Below are 18157 nucleotides of genomic sequence, written 5' to 3' on the forward strand. Positions count from 1 at the left end.
TAATGCCCAAGGACACATACCTTAAGTCAACAAGCCATGGTGGTCTTGGCAAACAGATCATGTTGAACCTCTTATCCCATCCAGAAGGTTCTACTGGATCCTGACTAAAGCTGATATTTCCTTTGGGGTGAGGATAGCCATTCCTGTGCATTCCACCAATTCAGGCCACACTGTCCAGGCACTATAAGACCACATTGTTTTCTGGTAACAGTCCCAAACTTTTGGTCAGAGCTACGTATCAATGAAGGCAACCACAGGGCATACAAAGGACTTTCAATGCACATTATTACCCCCAAACCATAGGGGTAATTGAACATTTTCATAGGGGTGGTTGAACATTTTAAGAATAATTAAAGGACTGACTTAAGTGGCTGGTGGGAAGGGACAAGATAACCCCACCTGAACTACACATTTCAGGCTAATAGTATGATATCTCAATGAAGCAACTCCCCCAAAACGGTACTTCTCATTTGTGCTGCATGTTTAACCAGGCTGTCCACCACCTTCCTTCAATTGTACACCCTTCTTTTACAATAATTGACATCTTGATCTTCATGAAGGAGTCTGCAAGGGCCCTTCATACCTTTTAACCCCTTCCCAATAACTCAAATAGACAAAGTAATCAGGATGGCTATAAAACAACAGGGTGGATGACAGCATCCTCCTCTATTTACCCACCAGGTGCAGAGCTTGAACTGTTGCCTACAAGGACCTGAAAAATAACAACCATCAAACTGAGGACTCTTGTTCAACATTTTCCTTAAGGTGTCTCTGCCTCTTTGCCACAGTGAGTACCATGGTATTCTATAACAGTATATACAATACAAACTGAAATAAAGAAACTGAGATAAAGAAAAGTTCCATCACCCAAAACACTACCTTGTGGTATCACTTCCACAATCACATCGCACTTTACCACTATGTCATGGCAACCACTGATCTATGACCACTATAATTTTATCTTTTTGAGACTAGCATATAAATGCATTAAAAGAGTATGTAACCATTTGAAATTGGGTTATTTGTTTTCTTATTGTAGAGTTTGAAGAGTTCTTTATACATTTTGGATAAGACCTTTGTTGAATATGTAAATTATAATCACTTTTTCCAGTACCTTCATTTTTCATTCCTTTAACAATGTCTTTTGAAAAGTGAGGTTTTTAATTTTGATGAAGTTTAACTTTTCAATATGTTTTCTGATTAACTGTTCTATTAATGTTATGTCTAAAAAAGATCACAAAGATATTTTCCTATGTTTTCTCCTAAAACTTGTACAGCTTTGTTTTACATTTAGATCTACAGTTCGCTTTCAGTTAATTTTCATAAAAGGGTATGAGGCTATGATGAGGTTCTTTTCTGTGCATGTGTGAGCATGAATAACCAATTGTTCTCATTTGTTAAAAAAGTTATCTGTTCTCCATTGAATTCTTTTTGACCATTACCTGATATTGATAGAGACACTTCACCTTTTTGTGGTTCATGTTCTGCGGTGTATCTGTTCCCATCCTTTTACTTTATTGGCTTTTCTGAAGTCATCCTATAGCTAAGTCATGTATGTTTAACTTCAAATCCATTCTGACATTCTCTTATAATTAATGTGACTAGACTACTGACATTTAATGTAATCACTAATATGTCTAAATTGGGTATACCACTTTACTACAGTCATGTGCCCCATAACAACATTTCAGTCAACAACAGACCAAATACACAATGGTGGTCCAACTATAATGACTATACCACATAGCCTAGGTGTATAGTAGGCTATATACCATCTGGGTTTGTGTAAGTGCACTGTATGATGTTCATACAACAATATCACCTGACGATGCATTTCTCAGAATGTATCCTTGTTGTTAAGTGATGTACGACTATATTTATTTTCTTTTCTCTCTGTTTTTCGTTCCTCCATATCCCCTTTTCTTCTTCTTTCAAGCTATTTGAACATTTTTTAGTATTCCATTTAATTTATTTATGGTGATGTTACCTATATTCTTTGAATAACTTTTACAGAAGTCACACTAAGGATTACAAAATGCCTGCTTCTCTTTCCAGTCTATTCAGTATCAACATTTTACCACTTCAATTGGAATGAAGAAACACTTTCCAAAAAAGGGGTCCCTTTACCCCTCCCTCCCTTCCAGTAGTTGTACTATATATTTATGTGGTATTAGTCCGTTTTGTGTTGCTATAACAGAATACCTGAGACTGGGTAATTTATAAAGAAGACAGGTTTATCTGGCTTATGATTCTGGAACAGCTGCATCTGGCATGGGCCTTGGGCTGCTTCTACTCATGGCAGAAAGTGGCACACAGCGGCAGACAGCCAGCAGGTACAAGCAGATCACATGGCAAGAAGAAGCAAGAGAGAGAGGGGAGATGCCAGGGCCTTTTAAACAACCAAACAACCAGCTCTCACAGGAACTAACAGAGGGAGAATTCACTCACTACCCCCACTCACTGGGGAGAGCATTAATCCATTTGTGAGGAATCTGCCCCCATGACTCAAACACCTCCCAATAGTGCCACACTGGGGATCAGATTTCCATATGAGTTTTTGGGGGGACAACACGTCCAAACTCTAACAGTGTATATACATATATAACACATATGTATTGAACACCTCATATATATGTATTGAACACCTCAAAAGTGTTATACTTTTTTTGCTTTCAATCACTAAACACATTTTTTAAATCTCAAGAAAAGTAAAAGTCTGTTATATTTACCCAGATACTTAAACTCTTTCATTTTTACTTTATTTCTGCTTTCCTTCTGGTATCACTTTCCTTCTATATAAAGAATTTACTTCAGCAGTTCTTTTAAAGCAGTTCTATTGGGTTAATTGTCTCTTAGTCTTTCTGAGAATATTTTTATTTCACTTTCATTCCTGAAGAATATTTTTGCTTGATATAGAATTGGGGGTTCACAATTTTCTTTCAGTGCAATAAAAATATTTTGTCACTTCCTTCTGACCCTCATAATTTCTGATTAAAAATATGCAGTCATTTCAATTGTTGCTCTCCATGAGTATAGCATAGTTTTTCTCTAGCTGCTTTGAAGACTTTTTTTTCCCTTTGGCTTTCAATAGTTTATGATGTGTCTGGAGTGTATTTTTTAAGTTTATCTTATTTAGGGTTCACTCAGCTTCTTGAATCATCAGCATACTTTGAAAATCTTAGAAAAATTGTCTAAAATTTCCACTTCATTCCTTGTTATATCTTCTATTTTATTTCTGATACTTTTGTTTATCTTTTGCTTCAAGAGTCTATGATAGATAGCTCATGTGAACATGTTATAATAGCTGCCTTAAAGTCTTTGTCAGATAATTTTAACACCTGTCATCTTGTAGTTGGTATCTGATGGTTGTCTTTTCCCATGTAAGTTGAATTTTTGTGGTTCTTAATAAATCAAGTAAATCTGGATTATATCCTAAAGACTTTGAATATTACATTATGAGACCCTGGGTCTTATTTAAATTGAAAATCTTTGCATTTTTACTTTAGCAGACAGTTAACCTCATTAATTTCAGGCTGCAAGTTCCAATCCATTCTGGAGATTTAGTTCCAATGTAGATTTAATTTTCAAAGATTTTGCTTTATTATTAAGATGTTTTGGTTGTGTGCTTTAGTATGCTAATTAAGATCAGGTCCCCCTCATGTGCAGGCAGGAGAGACCCCAGGAGTTCAAAAACAGCTTTATGGGATCAATTTCCAGAGTTACTCATTCTCCAATATCTCCACAGTACTTCCTAGTTCCCCCCAAAACCTTATTTTTTTCCTTTAGTTTAAAAATGTCCACTTATACAATGGCTACACAGAAACCCGGGGAAAAAGAACCACAGAAAGAGAATAACTACAACAAAAAACAGTGGGGTTTAACCAGTCTCCCTTGGGAACACATCTCTGCCAAACAGAGAGCAAAGTTTCCCTCTCTAAAAGTTTTGGCTCCTGCAATTGGCTTTTTTTTTTTGGCGTACTGCCAGCTACTTTCATTGCCTCCACTGCTCTGCCCAGGATTTCTGGAAGGCTGTGGTACAAGAGAACAGAGATAAAGGAGAGAAGATTTTCCTTAAAAAAAAAAAAACAAAAAAACAAAGAATTAAAGGATCTCCACTACTCTCTTTTAGCTTTCTGAATTCCCTTCTCTGCTCCTTGAATCAGATATGGAAGTATCTACTAGATATTTCTCTGTTGGCATGACAGTGCTCTATTCTAAGTTTCCACCTGCACTGAATTCAAGCCAAGAAAAACCAAAATAGCAAATAAAAAATTATCAACCCTACACTAATTAGATGCCATTTTGAATGGTGGTATTCTTACCTGATCTGTCTGCTGGTATTTACTTTTTAGAAATATCAATTACCTGAGCCATGCATCGTCTACAGGTTTTTATAGTTATATCACTAGGAGAGAAGGGCTGGCATACGTTTACTCCATTTAACCAAACACAGACTGTCCAATTTTTAAAATGAAGTTTTCTGTTTTCTTATTATTGAGTAGTAATAATTCTTTACATATTCTAGATACACGTCCCTTGTCACCTGTTTTCCAGATATTTTCTCTCAGTCTACAGATTATGAATTATCTTTTCATTCTCTTAATGGTGTGTGTGTGTGTGTGTGTATATATATATATATATATATTTTATAATAACAGAAATTTATTTTCTTATAGTTCTACAGGCTAGAAGTCTAAAATCGAGGTGCTAAAAACTTTGGTTTCTGGTAATGGCTCTTTCCCCGGCTTGCAGACTCAGCTAGTTTCTCTCTCTTTCTTTTTTTCTTTTTAAACAAAGACAACAGTTTAATTGGATTTGGACCTCACCCTTATGATCCAATTTAACCCCATTTAACCTTAATTATCAAGAACCAGACACTAAACCACAATAATTTTTTAAAAAGAAAAAAAACAAAAAACAAAACTGTAAGCTTTGGGATCAGAAATGACACCAAACTTTAGGCTCCTCAGTAAATTCTTAAGTCAACATAATTCTTAAGCCTCAGCTCTCTGCTACTGCTTTTTTCCTAACCTCACACAGTTTATCTTCTAATGCTCAAATGCAGTACTTAGAAGGTATCCTTAATTTTTGATAGTTCATTGCTTCCACCATCCACAAACAAATTACCTTTGTGTTTAAGGTCATTGGATGCTGGCCTATGCAGCATTTTGAGGCAGTAGCAAATAGTGATACTCTTGTACCCCAAGAGTCCAGCAACAACACATCTATTCATCTCTCTTCTCCATATAAAGGTTCCATATTGTTGTTGTTATATACTAGTTATTTAGTCAGACACAGGAGCATAGAGATGCTTTCCAAGCCCTTTTACTCTATCCTCTTAATGGTATCTTTGGAAGAGCAGAAATTTTTAACCTTGAAATCCAGTTTGTTTATCTTTTTTTGTTCTTCCATGTTCATTCTTTCTGTGTCACAAAGATTTTCTATATTCTTCCAGAAGAATTATAATTTTAGCTCTTATATATGGAACCATAATACATTTTGAGTACTTTTTATATATGATGTGACATAAGTCTCATGGTTCATTATTTGCATTTTTTAAAATTACTTTGGCACCTTTGTTGAAAATCAAATTGACCATATTTGTGTATGTATTTCTGGACTCTGTATTCTGTTCCATTGATCTATGCATCTCTCCTTAGGTCAATACCACACTATTACAATTACTATAGCTTTTTAGTAAGTCTCAAAATCAGGTAGTGTGAGTCCTCCAACTTTTTAATTTTTTTTCAAAAATTACTTGGCTATTCAAGGTCCTTTGCCTTTCTATATACGTTTTAAAACCAGCTTGTTAATTTCTTCAAAAATGCCTGCCAGGATTTTAGTTGCCATTTCTTTGAATCCCTAGATTAATCTGAAGAAAATGTGACATAATATTAATTCTTGTAATCCTTAAATATAGTATATCTCTTCATTTATTTAGGTCTTTTTTTGGTATGTATTTTTTCCATTCTGTTTTCAGTGTCTCTGTCTTTAAAGTGTTTCTTCTGTGACAGCACACAGTTTGCTATTTCATTTATATCCAGTCTGATAATCTCTGCCTTTTGATCAGGGTGTTAAGTCTGTTTACATTTAATGCACATAAGTATATTAATATCATTAAAGCTTAACTAAGCACTTATAATGCTCTGTGGCCATAACTTTTGCAGTTTCAGGTGTGACAGCAAAACTAGCACAAATTCTTTCTCCTTCTTCACAATTTCACAGATAGGTAATTTACTCATACCACAGATCTTAGCAAGCTCAGCATAGGATTTTTTTTAATTCCCTTATCAAGTTAAGAATTTTCCTCTCACTTAAAGGAAGCACTTTATAGCTTCTCTTTAGCATATTGGAATTGACAGCATCACTACTCTTCTGCTTTTGGGCCATTACTAAAATAAGTAAATAAATAATGGTTACTTGAACACAAGCACTGGGATACCACCACAGTGGATCTGATAACCAAGTGGGCCAGTACGTAACTCAATGGGTGCAAGTGTTACCACAATGTGAATACACCGGATAAAGAGATGATTCATTGTCCTGTGTGGGACAGAGTGAGACAGAAGGAGATTTCATCACACTACTCAGAATGGTGCACAACTTAAAACTCATGAGTTAGTTATCAATGCAATTTTCCATTTAATATTTTCAGACCAAGGCTGACCACAGGTAACTGAAACCGCAGATAAGGGGCACTATTGTATTCCATATTAATCCTTCTATTAGCTTTCTAGCTATACCTCTTTGCATTATGTTTTCAGTTGTTTCTCTGGGGATTAAAATATGTATCTAAAATTCATCCTAGTCAATTTAAATTTGATACTGAACCACTTAAGGTAAAAGATAGGAACACTGGAACAGCACAGCTTTATTTATCCTTTTACATGCTATTGCTGTCACACACACACACAATAAAAACCCATAAATCCATTAATGCAGAGGTACAGTTTATTGCTTTAAATAGTCATATGTCTTTCAAAATAACTATGAGAAGCAAAGGAAAATTAATCTCCTATGCACCATAAAAACTTTTCATTTTCTAGCAATAGTTTAAGTCTATTTGCATAATACAGATTTTATGCTACAATTTATAATATCCATTTTAACACTACTATTTTAATTAATATAACTATTAAATAACAGATATAATATTATTGTCTGAATATATTTTATTCATATATTGTTTACATTTTCATTTTATTAGCTAATAACATTAAAGAAATTTAGCATGATCATAATCATAGGTAAAAATACGTTTGTATAAACTGAAATAAGATCATGTTCACCTAAATTCTTCTAATACTTTCCTAACCAGTTTTCCAGCTGTCAAACTTACCCCTTTGCCTATTGCTACCAGAGTGATCACTCTATAACATAAATTTAATCATTTTATTTATCTCTGGAATATTGTAATGGCTTCCCATTGCCAGTGGGATAAAACCCATACTCATTAGCACCACAGACAATTTCACTCTTTCCTCTCCAGCATCATCTCTTTCTCCTTCTTGCCTTGCCATCATTCCTCTAGCCACATAGAATTGCAGTTTTCTGAATATCCCAGGCTTCACATATGTTCATCAGTTGGCCTTAATACCTTTAGAATTTCATTTATGCTTCAAAATTCACCTCATGTCACACTCTGGGAAGCCTGTCATGACTCCCTTTTACTCTAGGCTAGGTGTCCTTCCTAAGTATTCCAACAATACTCCATTCTGACCCCCATCACAACAAGCATAACTTTATACTATATTTGTCTGTTGATTAGTTTTTATCTCCACAATTTCTTGCAGTTTTATCTTACATCCCTAGTACCTAACAAATATCAGACACGTAGTAGAGACACAAGAAACAGTTGTTGGGAAAAAAATAGCTGAATGAGTACATTTCCAAAGTGCTTCAGTTTGCAAATTACTCTAAACTTCTACTTCTTACTAATTCTTACCATATTTCTACATGTATTCACATATATTTATTTAGCACTTGTACTTTGCCAAGTACAGACGGACATCACATTTTAATAGTGAAAAGCAGAAGGAAGACTATACTTCAGACTGACGGTAAACTTAAATTGTGTTATCCAAGTCCTAAAAAGTTAATTTTTCTCATTGATTCTTCTGTCTTGATTCCTATTACAGTAACGATCTGGCTCATTTTGTTAATCTTACATAACTTATACTATTATATAAAGAAATAAGAAAAAAAGTACAATGTGATAACATACCAGAGACACCATGGCCCAACCAGTCTTGTTATAGATGAACTCCAAGTTGTTCCTTCTTAGATAGAGTAAACCACCAACAAGTGACACTAACAGGGCCAAAGCAATAGTGCCAGAGTAGTTTGGTGGTCTGAAAACCCGAATCTGTAAAAATGCAATGAAAATTTGAAAAGTGAAAGAAGAGCACTTAATTTTTCTACTGACGATATTCTATTCCTTCCAATCTTCAATAGACAATTCAGAAACATGCCACCCTACTGTCCATACCTGGAACTAACACTATTTTTACTCTTTTAAGAATAAAAAAATATATGCCTTAAAACATCATGGCTGTGTAAAAAGGCTTTGTCTTCATATACCATTCTTCATTTTTACTCTTAATGTACTCAAGTGTATGCAAATCCTACTTATATAACTCAACCCAGAGCTGCTCTAGTTCACCCATGGAACATGGAATCATCTAGTAAATGAAAGGGGTAAGATGAGGGTATAATATTTGCATTATTTCAAATTGAGACATTTTAGAGGGCTGTTTGAAAACAGCTTTATTGAGATCTAATCCACATACCATATATTCACCCATTCATAGTGTACAATTCAGTGGTTGGTAGTATATTCACAGATATGTGCAGCCATCGCCACAGTCATCTACCCTCCCCAACCTCCAGCCTTAACTAATTACTAATCTACTTTCTGTCTCTACAGATGCCCCTATTTTGGACTTTCATACAATGTGTGGTCTTTTGTTATTGGCTTCTTTCGCTTAGCATGTTTTCAAGGTTCACCCATGTTGTAGCATGTATTAGTACTCCACACCTTTTTATGGTTTTTTAAAATATTTCCTTGTATGGAAATATCACGTTTTGTTCATCCATTCATCAGTTGATGGACATTTGAGTTGTTTCCACCTTATGGCTATTGTGTATAATGCCGTTATGAACATTCTTGTAAAAGTTTTTATGGGGACATATGTTTCTACTTCTCTTGCATAGATATCTTAGAGTGAAATATAGGTCATATGGTAACTCTATCTTTAACAGTAGGAATTACAAAAATGTTTCCAAAGTGGCTGCACCATTTTATGTCCCCACCAAAAGTATATGAGTGTTCCAATTTCTGTACTTCCTCACCAACATTTATTATCTCCTACTAGGTGTGAAGTAGTACCTCATTGTGGTTTTGATTTGAATTTCCCTAATGACTAACAACAGTGAGCATCTTTTCATGTGTTTATCGGCCATTTGTATATTTTCCTTGCAAAAATGTCTTTTCAGAGCCTTTTTCCATTTTTACCTCGGTCTGTAAGTTGTAAGAGCCCCATATAAATAGTAGATATAAGTCTCTTATCAAAAAAATTATTTGCAAATATTTTCCACCATTTTGTGAGTGTTCACTTTCCTGATGGTGTCCTTTAAAGCTCAAAGGCTTTTTTAGAAAATAGATTAATAGATTTAGAAACATTTACTTGGTATGAACTCAGAATTTTTAAAGTGTATACAGACCTTGGTTCTAATAATTCCCTACTTAAAAAGAAAATGGAGCTTCTCAAAGAGATGGCTAACTGAGTGCTGGGGAGAGCAGACAGGTAGACACAAGATGAGCCTGGAATAAACTGTTATGTCAGAATATAAGAAAGAACTTTAAAAAAAATGATAGAGGCATGTCACAAGAACATAGGAGCCACCATGAAGGGGCTTCTACTAGTCAAATGTAGAAAAATTTTAGCACCAAAATAATTTAAAATGGCAATAAATTAGAAATCTGCCGGGGGAAAATGTATTTTGTATTCTTTTATGAGATGGTCTATCAGGTACAGCTATAAGAGGAGACACAGGAGAGGCTCAGGAAAAAACAAAGTTGATTATACTCACAGGTCCTAGAGAATGGAGGCATGCCACACCACACTGGGCCATATGGGAATGACACCATGGTAGTCAGGTGGCAGAAGATAGGAAAAAGGGGAAGTGTTGGGGTGTTGAGGCCACACACTTCCTCCCGGGGCAGAGAACTAGCCACGACCCCACCCACATAAGCGTATGTAATCTGTTGAAAACATTTGCCTGGACAGGAGAGATAAAGATGGTGCCTGACGAAGCCACTGGGGAGTGGCCAAGGAAAGACAGTTTAAAATTATTGGATAAAAGATACTTCCGCGCCCGTGCTCACCGAGTGATTGCAATAGCAAAACATTAGAGCAAGATGCATGTTCATATGACCTTTAAGATGATAGGTTGAAGTTAGGAAATCCCCTTGCCATATGCTTATAAAAGCAGGTGCTTGGGTGAAAATAAACAGAACTGCTTGACAGAACCCCTGCCGCGTCTGAGTGTCTCTCTGTGGGGCTGAACAGGCGGGCAGCATACTCACCTTCCTCCCAGGCTCTCCTGGCCACTAGGGTGGCAGGAGTAATCCTACCGGTTCCCTCTCTTGCTCATCCTGTGGCGGGGGGATAAAAGGGGTTACTGGGAGGTTTGGGGCCCGCCACCCCTGGGCCCCCGCAGGAAAGGTTTAGATCACTGCCTTTGTTGAGGTCTCCACAGAAAAGAAAAGTCAAGGCAAGGCAGGGTGAACAGTTTAGTATTAACTAGTTTGAGTAATTTCAGGGCTTTGGGCTATAGGGGTGGTCTCTAGTTGCCTGGTACCTGGCCTGTGATGATTAAGGCAGAAGAATATTGTCTCCTGGAGTATATGGACCAGACAGAGGAGGTATGAATCTGGACTGATTAGTCTGCATATCAAAGACATGCTCCTGGCTACACCTTTTTATTTTTAAGAATTGGCTAGCTCCAGAAGGAGCAGTGTCTCCCCAGCCAAAAAGTTTATTTTAAGATGTCAAAACATAATATATAGAAAACATTTTTAAGATGTGTAACATAAAATGCGATTCATGAGTATATATCAATGACAGATATATGACTGATAGCTAACGAGATAGATGGACAGATAGCTATGTCAGCAGGATTCTTGGTTACAGCATGCTGATAACCAAGAGAGTTATGGAGGGACAGCTGGAACTGGCATCAATAATTGCCAACCATCATAATCAGGCAAGAATCACCAATGAAAGACTAAGAGAAAATTTTCATGAGGATCAAAATATCTGCATAATCTTAAGGTGTCTACAACAGACAGCTTATAAATTACGAAGGAAGGGGGAAAAAAAGAACACTAATTATACAGTGAAGAAATGGTGAACACCTTAACTGGATATTCAAAATTAATTATTACCAGTGACGGGCAGGTGGACATCATGTGCCTACAGAGATGATTAAAATAAAACATGACCTACACAGTATTGTAGTCAAGAATGTATAAGCAGAAACCAATCATAAGGAAACATCAGTAGGTCAAATGAGGATCACTCTACTTAAAATGTGGGAGAAGACTATATACACAAAAATGTCAGTGTTTTCAAAAAACAAAGATAGGCTATAGAAATGTTCCACATTAAAATAGTTTTGAAATACATGACAACTAAATAAAACGCCGAAGTGTAGAATGGATCTTGTATTGAAGGTGGGAAAATGTTATAAAGAATATTATTAAGTCAACTGACAAAATTATAATATGAATAGTAGCAGCTCAAATTAAAGTATTATTTCAGTATAAACTTACAAAGTTGATAACTGTAGTGCACTTATATATTTCTCAGGAAATGCAATCCATCCTTTTAACTTCCAGAAAAAAAAAATGTATACATATGGAGAGATGTAGAGAGACATGGGGGTAAAAAAGAGAATGAGAATCACAAAGCAAATAGGATAAAATGTTAAAAATACGTGAATCAGAGTAAAGGACATATATTGGTACTATCTATAATTTTCATTTTTAAATCTTTTTAAAGTTTGAAATTATTTCCAAATATTTTATGAAAGTATATCTATCAACTAAATGTATAAGTGTGATAGGTAGATTAGAATCATTTCTGATTTTAATTTTATTTTGTATGAAAAATTAACATTATTGAGTTAAGGGCAACTTCCACTGCTTGGCAGAAGTTAGGAGGATGCACAAGGTCCTAGTAGGAAGCATGCTGAAAACAGCACTTCCATGCAGTTGGCCCACCACAGACACTGCCACAGCTACAGCTGCCACAAAAGTGGTTCACCACATTTGCAGCCATGGCCACTGTGCAGGCGGCCCACCAGACACTCAATTGCATTGATACAAGGAGAGTTACCAATAGATACAGCAAAAGGAAAAGGAAGTCTCTCTCCTCAAAGGACACACCAGAAAACAGAAGCAACTACTCTAGCAGATGACATCAAAGTAGGCATACTAGAAATATGAAAATCTAACAAAATATGACAACACCAAAAGAACATAATAATTCTCAAATACCAGACCCTAAAGAACTGGAAACCCTTGAAATAACTGAAAAGGAATTCCAAGCAATAATCTTAAGGAAATTCAATGACATAAAAGAAGATTCAGTTAGACAACATGATGAAACAAGAAAAAATATCCAGGAAATTTATAAAGAAATTAATACCTTAAAAAAGAAGGTAGCAGAACTCCTAGAACTGAAAGATTCATTCACCAAAATATAAAGCGCAACTGAGAGCTTAAACAGCAGATTAGAACAAAGCAGAAGAAAAATTTTCTGATCTTGAAGATAGTCTTTTTGAAATAACCCAGGTAGGGGGAAAAAAAAAAAGAAAAAAAAGAATTTTAAAATTGAAGAAAATCTAAGAGAGCTAGCTGACAACCTTAAGAGCACAAACATTCGAATCATGGGTGTTCAAGAAGGAAAGGAAAAAGGAAAAGGCATTGAAAACCAATTCAAGAAAATAATAACAGAAAATTTCCCAGATATTATAGGAGAGACACGGACCTTTAGATCCAGGAGGCTCAAAGATTCCCAGACAGATTCAACCCAAAAAGATCTTATCCAAGATACCTTATAGTAAAACTGGAAAAGCTCAAAGACAAAGAATCCTAAATGCAGCAAGAGAAAAGAAAAGCATCAAGTCTGATAAAGGAGCCCCTATCAGATTGACAGCTGACTTCTCAACTGAAACTCTACAGGCCAGAAGGAAATGGGATGATATATTCAAAATACTACAAGAAAAAAACCCACCAGCCAAGAATACTATACCCAGCAAGGCTATCCTTCAGAAATGAGGAATATACACTGTATTTGCCAGACCAACAAAAATTGTGGGAGTTTACCACCACAAACCAGCCCTTCAAGAAATCTTCAAGGGAGTCCTGCAACTGGAATCCAAAAAACGATAATCACTACCATGAATACATGAGAAAGAACAAAACCCACCGGTAGAACAAAAATGCAAACATAAAGAGAAGAAAACTAAATCCTACCATCTCAACAACAACAACAAAAACACCACAAACATCAAAGACAAACAATAAAAGGGGAAGAAATGAAAAAAGATATTTAAAACATCCAAATGAAAATCAATAAAATGCCAAGAGTAGGATACCTTTCAGTAACAGCCCTAAATGTAAATGTATTAAATGCCACTCAAAAGACACAGACTGACTGATTGAATTAAAACGCTAGGCCCAAATAAATGCTGTCTTCAAGAGACTCACCTCACCTAAAAAGACACGTGCAGACTAAAAGTGAAGGGATGGAAAAACATATACCATGCAAATGGAGAACAAAAACAAGCAGGAGTAGCTATTCTTATATTGGATAATTTAAACCAAAAACCATAAAAAGAATCAAAGAAGGCCACTGTATAATGATAAAGGGAACTTGTCCATCAAGAAGACTTAATCATAAATAGGTATGCACACAACTTTGAGGTACCGAGATATATAAAGAAAACACTATTAGACCTAAAGAAAGAAATAAAACCCAATATGATAATAGTAGAGGACCTGAACACCCCTCTCTCAGCACTGGAAGATTACCTCAGCAATAAATCAACAGAGAAACACAGGATTTAAACTACACCTTAGACCAAGTGGAGCTGGCATATAACTACAGAACATTTCGTCCAACAACTACAGAACATACATTCATCTCATCAGCACATGGAACATTCTCCAGGATAGACTACATGTTAGGTCACAAATCAAGTCTCAGCAAATTTTTAAAAATCTAAATCATTTCAAATATTTTTTCAGACCACAATAGATTAAAACTGGGAATCAATAATAAGTAAAATCCTGAAAACTATACAAATACACGGAAATTAAACAACAGGCTTCTGAGTGACATATGGGTCCACGAAGAAATTAAACAGGAAATCAAAAAATTTCTTAAAACTAATGAAAATAAAGACACATCATACCAAAACCGGTGTGATACTGCAAAAGCAGTACTATGAGGGAAGTTTATTGCAATAAATGCTTACATGAAAAGAATAGAAAGAATTGAACATTACACCCCAAAGAACAAGAACAAGCAAGAACATCCAATCCTAAAATAACTAGACAAAAAGAAACAATTAACATAAGAACGGAATTAAATGAACTAGAGACCACAAAAAATGATACAAAAGACCAATGAAATAAAAATATTTGAGAAGATGAACAAAATAGACGAACCATCAGCTAGGTTTAAAAAAGAAAAAAAAAGAGAGAGAGAGAGAGAGAGAGAAATCCAAATAACAAAACCCAGAAATGAAAAAAGAGACATTACAACTGATACTGCAGGAACACAAAGAATTATAACAACTATACGCAAACAAATATGAAAACTTGAAGGAAATGCATAAATTTCTGGACATATATGCACTATCAAGACTGAATCAAGAAGAAATAGAAAACCTGAACAGATCAATAACAAGTTACAATACTGAAGCAGTAATCAGCAATCTCCCAGTAAAGAAAAGCCCAGGACCAGATAGCTTTACTGCTGAATTAAACCAAACCTGTAAAGAGGAATTAACACATATTCTCTTCAGACTATTCAAAAAATTAGAAACACAGGCCACTTTCCCAAACTCATTCTATGAGGCCAGCATCACTGATACCAAAACCAGACAAAGATACAACAAAAAAAGAAAACTACAGGCCAGTATCTTTCATGAACATACATGCAATAATCCTCAATAAAATATCAGCAATCAGAATACAACTACAAATCAAAAAAATTATTCACCATGATCAAGTAGGATTCAACCCAGGGAGGCAAGGATGGTTTAACATATGCAAATCAATAAATGTGATACACCACATCTACAAAACCAAGGACAAAAACTACATAATTAACTTGATAGATGCTGAAAAATATTAGACAAAATTCAACATCCCTTCATGATAAAGACTTCATCAAACAATCAGGTATAGAAGGAAAGTATCTCAACACAATAAAAGCCATATACAAGAAACTCACCACCGATTTCATCCTGAATGAGATATAACAACAGATATAAGACAAGGATACCTACTCTCACCACACCTATTTTAATATAGTATTGGAAGTACTAGCAAGAGCTATCAGACAAGAGAAAGAAATAAAAGGCATCCAAACTGGAAAAGACAAAGTCAAACTGTCCCAGTCTGAAGATGACATGATCCTATATGTAGAAAAACCTAGACTCTACAGAAAATTCTTAGAGCTGATAAATGATTTCAGTAAAATTGCAAGATACAAAATCAACATGCAAAAATTGATAGCTTGTTTATACTCCAATAAAAAACTAGAAGAAAAAGGAATCAAGAAAGCAAGCCCATTTACAACAGGCACCAAAAATTAAAATACCTAGTAATCAATTTAACCAAGGTGAAAGATCTCTGCAATGAGAAATACAAGTCATTACTGAAAGAAATTAAAGATGGCACAAAAAGATGGAAAGACATTCCATGCTCTTGGATGGGAAAAATTAACATTGTGAAAATGCCCACACTACCCAAAGCAATCTACAGATTCAGTGCAATCCACATCAAAATACCAACGTCAGTCTTCACAGAAATAAATCCTGTCATTCACACAGAACAACAACAGACTCCATATACAAAAGCAATCCTGTGCCAAAAAAAATAAAACCAGAGGTACACAATACCTGCCTTCAAATTATACTAAAAAGCTATAGGAACCAAAACAGCACGGTACTGGCATAAAAAAAATGCTTGTACCAATAGAACAGAACAGACAACCCAGAAATCAATCAAAATACTAATAGCCAACTGATATTAGACAAGGGCAACAGGAGCACTCATTGGGGAAAGACAATAAGTGATGTTGAGAAAACTGGACATCCATGTGTAGCAGAACGAAACTAGAACTGTACCTTGCCATAAACCAAAATCACCTCAAAATGGACTAAAGATTGATATATAAGACCCAGAATTATAAAACTACTAAAAGAAAACATAAGGGAAACACTTCAGGAAGTAGAACTTGGCAACGACTTTATGAACAAGACCTCAAAAGCACAAGCAACAAAAGAAAAAAATAAACAAGTGGGATTGTATCAAACTAAAAAGCTTCTACACAGCAAAAGAAACAATTAAAAGAGCAAAAACACAATAAACAGAATGCGAGAAAATATTCTCAAACTATGTAACCGACAAGGGATTAATATCCAGAACTCAAACAACTTAAAAGTAAAAAAACAAGTAACCCGATTAAAAAATGGGCAAAGGAGCTGAATAGCCATTTCTCAAAGGAAGATATACAGTTATAGCCAACAGACACATGAAAAAATGTTCAACATCACTAAGCATCAGGGAAATGCAAATTAAAACCATATTAAGATACCATCTCACACCAGTTAGACTGGCTATAATCAAACAGACAGAGAATAACAAATGCTGACAAAGATGTGAAGAAAAGGCAAGCCTCCTACACTGTTGGTGGGAATGTAAATTAGTTCAGTCACTATGGAAAACATTATGGAGGTTCCTCAAACAACCACAGATAAATCTACCATAAGATCCAGCAATCCTCCTGCTGGGTGTATAATACACAATGCAGTGGAAATCATCAAGTCGAAGGGATACCTGCAGTTCCATGTTTATCACAGCTCTATTTACAATAGCCAAGAGTTGGAACCAACCTAAATATCTATCAACATATGAATGGATAAGGAAAATGTGGTAATATATACACAATGGAATTGTACTCTGCCATAAAAAAGAGTGAAATTCTGCCATTTGCAGCAACATGGATGAACTTAGAGAAAATTACATGAAGTGAAATAAGACAGGTACAGAAAGAGAAATACTTCATGTCCTCACTCTTACGTGGGAGCCGAGGAAAAAAGAAGGATGAACAAAACAAAGGCACAACAATCACAATAATTCCTTGAACTTTTCAAAGGAGAGAATGGAACTGAGACCACCAAAGATGGGAAAGGGCGAGGGGGAAGGAGGTTGGGAAGAAATTGGTGAAGAGCTAGAAAAAATGTTTACATTGTGTAATGATAAAATTTTTTAAAAAATAAAAATAGGAGAAAATAAAATCGTTTTCTTTCATCTTAAAAAAAAGAAAAAGAAAAATTAATATTACTATTTAAATGTTACCCCTAATGTCTCACACAAACTGAATGGTATATTGTAGAGCAAAATATTTGCCAAAAAAAAATTTTTTAATGTCAAGAATGAGGAAATAATGTCACCAAAATATTATCAAAACCTGTGATATAATTTTACAAGTGGTTCCATATGAGAGATAACTATCTTGACTCAAAATAAATGTGTTTACAACTTATGGAAAAAAATCAGTTTTTCTGCATTACTTCCAGCATAAATGTACTTTTAAAATAACAAGTTATAATTGTTCACTGTTGAAAACACAGGTGAGATTGAGTGCAAAAATAGCCATAAGCTCTCCACAATCAACATTTTGGTTCATATCTTAACAGAATTAACTGTATATCTATCTATCCTCGTATTTATGCTTTAAAAAATTTCTAGATCACAGTATAAATACTATTTTTTAACATACTTTTTCAAATCATTATACTTGGAGTTTCATTCTATGTGAAATATTCTTATTTTTTGCCTACTTCAAAGAAC

General features: G+C 35.0%; 1 protein-coding gene across 5 annotated transcripts in view; it reads right to left on the bottom strand.

Annotated features, from left to right (window-relative positions):
• Nucleotides 1-18157, bottom strand: part of TUSC3 (tumor suppressor candidate 3) — a 270895-nt gene that overhangs the window by 117651 nt on the left and 135087 nt on the right. For all 5 annotated transcript variants that reach the window (XM_063076814.1, XM_063076813.1, XM_063076811.1 and 2 more), the window contains exon 5: nucleotides 8225-8365. In XM_063076814.1, coding sequence (XP_062932884.1) covers nucleotides 8225-8365 — 141 coding nt within the window. The remainder of the gene's footprint in view (nucleotides 1-8224; nucleotides 8366-18157) is intronic.

The sequence above is a fragment of the Cynocephalus volans genome, chromosome 13 (genome assembly GCF_027409185.1).
Source record: "Cynocephalus volans isolate mCynVol1 chromosome 13, mCynVol1.pri, whole genome shotgun sequence".
Taxonomy (NCBI): Eukaryota; Metazoa; Chordata; class Mammalia; order Dermoptera; family Cynocephalidae; genus Cynocephalus; species Cynocephalus volans.